The sequence below is a fragment of the Anser cygnoides genome, chromosome 3, assembly GCF_040182565.1.
Source record: "Anser cygnoides isolate HZ-2024a breed goose chromosome 3, Taihu_goose_T2T_genome, whole genome shotgun sequence".
Classification (NCBI taxonomy): Eukaryota; Metazoa; Chordata; class Aves; order Anseriformes; family Anatidae; genus Anser; species Anser cygnoides.
Window position 1 is genome coordinate 3,966,027 of NC_089875.1, and position 3,226 is coordinate 3,969,252.

The 3,226-nt window shown below is 68.5% G+C and overlaps 1 protein-coding gene across 1 annotated transcript; it reads right to left on the bottom strand.

Moving 5' to 3' along the window:
- Positions 1–326: 326 nt before the first annotated feature.
- LOC136790608 (uncharacterized) lies at positions 327–1,676 on the bottom strand. Its single transcript, XM_066995518.1, has 2 exons — positions 1,584–1,676; positions 327–908 (listed from the first exon to the last, which is right to left on the bottom strand). The coding sequence occupies exons 1-2, from the start codon at positions 1,674–1,676 to the stop codon at positions 327–329; spliced, it is 675 nt and encodes a 224-aa protein (XP_066851619.1).
- Positions 1,677–3,226: the final 1,550 nt, after the last annotated feature.

Genomic DNA, 3,226 nt, shown 5'->3' on the forward strand with positions numbered 1-3,226 from the left:
GCCCTTCTTTGCGCCCTTCTTCGGGCCTTTTTCGAGCCTTGTTCGGGCTTTCTTCGCGCCCCCCTCGGGCCTTCTCTGCGCGCCCTCCTTGGGCCTTCTTTCAGCCCTTAGGCCTCCTTGGGCCCTCCTCTGGCCTTCTTTGCGCCTTCTTCGGGCCCCCCTCAGACCTTCTTTGCGCCCTTCTTCGGGCCCCCCTGAGGCCTTCTTTGCGCCCTTCTTCGGACCATCCTCGGGCCTTCTCTGCGCGCCCTCCTCGGGCCTTCTTTCGGCCCTTAGGCCTCCTTGGGCCCCCCTCGGGCCTTGTTTGCTCCCCCCTTGGGCCTTCTTCAGGCTTTCTTCGGGCCCTCCTCTGGGCCCTTCTTTGGACCCTCCTCGGGCCTTCTCTGCGCGCCCTCCTCGGGCCTTCTCTGCGCGCCCTCCTCGGGCCTTCTCTGCGCGCCCTCCTCGGGCCTTCTCTGCGCGCCCTCCTCGGGCCTTCTCTGCGCGCCCTCCTCGGGCCTTCTCTGCGCGCCCTCCTCGGGCCTTCTCTGCGCGCCCTCCTCGGGCCTTCTCTGCGCGCCCTCCTCGGGCCTTCTCTGCGCGCCCTCCTCGGGCCTTCTCTGCGCGCCCTCCTCGGGCCTTCTCTGCGCGCCCTCCTCGGGCCTTCTCTGCGCGCCCTCCTCGGGCCTTCTCTGCGCGCCCTCCTCGGGCCTTCTCTGCGCGCCCTCCTCGGGCCTTCTCTGCGCGCCCTCCTCGGGCCTTCTCTGCGCGCCCTCCTCGGGCCTTCTCTGCGCGCCCTCCTCGGGCCTTCTCTGCGCGCCCTCGCCTCCTCGGGCCTTCTCTGCGCGCCCTCGCCTCCTCGGGCCCTCCTCGGGCCTTCTCTCGGCACCTAGGCCTCCTCGGGCCCTCCTCGGGCCTTCTCTCGGCACCTAGGCCTCCTCGGGCCCTCCTCGGGCCTTCTTTGCGCCCTTTTTCGGGCCCTCCTCGGGCCTTCTTCGGGCCCCCCTCGGGCCTTCTCTGCGCGCCCTCCTCGGGCCTTGTTTGGGCCCTTAGGCCTCCTTGGGCCCTCCTCTGGCCTTCTTTGCGCCCTTCTTCGGGCCCCCCTCAGGCCTTCTTTGCGCCCTTCTTCGGGCCCCCCTCAGGCCTTCTTTGCGCCCTTCTTCGGCCCCCCCTCAGGCCTTCTCTGCGCGCCCGCCTCGGGCCTTCTCCGCGTGCCCTCCTCGGGCCGCCTTCGGGCCTTCTTCGTGCCTTCCTCGGGCCTTCTTTGTGCCCTCCGCAGGCCCTCCTCGGGCCTTCTTTGCACCCTCCACGGGCCCTTCTTTGCGCCTTCTTTGGGCCCTCCTCGGGCCTCGTTTGCACCCTCATTGGGCCTATTTTGTGCACTTATTCGGGCCCTTATTCGGGCCTTCTTTGCGCGCTCCTCGGGCCTTCTTTGGGCCCTTCTTCAGACCCGCCTTGGGCTTTCTCTGGGGCCTCCTCGGGCCTTCTTCACACACCCTCCTTGGGCCTTCTCTGGGCCATCCTCGAGCCTTCTTCGGGCCCTCCTCTGGGCCCTTCTTTGGGCCCTCCTTGGGCCTTCTTTGGGCCCTTAGGCCTCCTCAGGCCTTCTTCGGGCCCTCCTCTGGGCCCTTCTTTGCGCCCTTCTTCGGGCCCTCCTCGGGCCTTCTCTGCGCGCCCGCCTCGGGCCTTCTCTTCATGCCCTCCTCGGGCTCTCCTCGGGCCGCCTTCAGGCCTTCTTCGCGCCCTCCTCGGGCCTTCTTTGCGCGCCCCCCTCGGACCTTCTTCGCAAGCCCCCCTCGGGCCTTCTTTGCGCCCCCCTCTTGCCCTCCTCGGGCCCTTCTTCGGGCCTCCTCTGCGCCCTCCTTGGGCCTTCTTTCGGCCCTTAGGCCTCCTCGGGCCTTCTTTGCGCCCTCCTCAGGCCTTCTTTGCGCCCTCCACGGGCCCTCCTCGGGCCTTCTTTGGGCCCTTCTTCAGACCCTCCTCGGGCTTTCCTCGAGCTTTCTTTGGGGCCTCCTTGGGTCTTCTCCGCGCCCTCCTCGGCCCTCCTTGGGCCTTCTCCGGGTCCTCCTTTGGCCTTCTTTGGGCCCTTAGGCTTCCTCAGGCCTTCTTTGTGCCCCGCTCGGGCCTTGTTTGCTTCCCCCTCGGGCCGTCCTCGGGCCTTCTTCGGGCCCTCCTTGGGCCTTCTTTTGGCCCTTAGGCCTCCTCAGGCCCCCCTCTGGCCTTCTTCGGACCCTTCTTTGCGCCCTTCTTTGGGCCTTCTTTGGGCCCTTAGGCCTCCTCGGGCCCCCCTCTGGCCTCCTCTGGGCCCTTCTTTGCACCCTTCTTCGGGCCTTCTCCGCGAGCCCTCCTCGGGCCTTCTCCGCGAGCCCTCCTCGGGCCTTCTCCGCGAGCCCTCCTCGGGCCTTCTCCGCGAGCCCTCCTCGGGCCTTCTCCGCGAGCCCTCCTCGGGCCTTCTCCGCGAGCCCTCCTCGGGCCTTCTCCGCGAGCCCTCCTCGGGCCTTCTCCGCGAGCCCTCCTCGGGCCTTCTCCGCGCCCTTCTTCGGACCGTCCTCGGGCCTTCTCTGCGCGCCCGCCTCGGGCCTTCTCTGCGCGCCCGCCTCGGGCCTTCTCTGCGCGCCCGCCTCGGGAATTCTCTGCGCGCCCGCCTCGGGAATTCTCTGCGCGCCCGCCTCGGGCTCTCCTCGGGCCGCCTTCGGGCCTTCTCCGTGCCCTCCTCAGGTCTTCTTTGCGCCCTCTACAGGCCCTTCTTCGCACGCCCTCCTCGGGCCTTCTTTGCGCCCCCCCTCAGGCCCTCCTCGGGCCTTCTCTGGGCCCTCCTCAAGCCCTCTTCGGGCCCTCCTCTGGGCCCTTCTTCGGGCCCTCCTCGGGCCTTCTCTGCACGCCCTCCTTGGGCCTTCTCTTTGCGCTCTCCTCGGGCCTTCTTTCAGCCCTTAGGCCTCCTCGGGCCTTCTTTGCATCCTTCTTCAGGCCATCCTCGGGCCTTCTTCGTGCCCTCCTCGGGCCTTCTCTGCGCGCCCTCCTCGGGCCTTCTTTCGGTACTTAGGCCTCCTTGGGCCCCCACCGGGCCTTCTTTGCATCTTCTTCGGACTCCCCTCGGGCCATCTTTCCGCCCTCCGCAAGCCTTCTCTGCAAGCTATCCTCAGGCCTTCTTTGCGCCCTTTTTTGGGCCCTCCTCGGGCCTTTTTCGGGCCCTCCTCGGGCCTTCTCCGTGCCCTCCTCAGGCCTTCTTTGTGTCCTCTATAGGCCC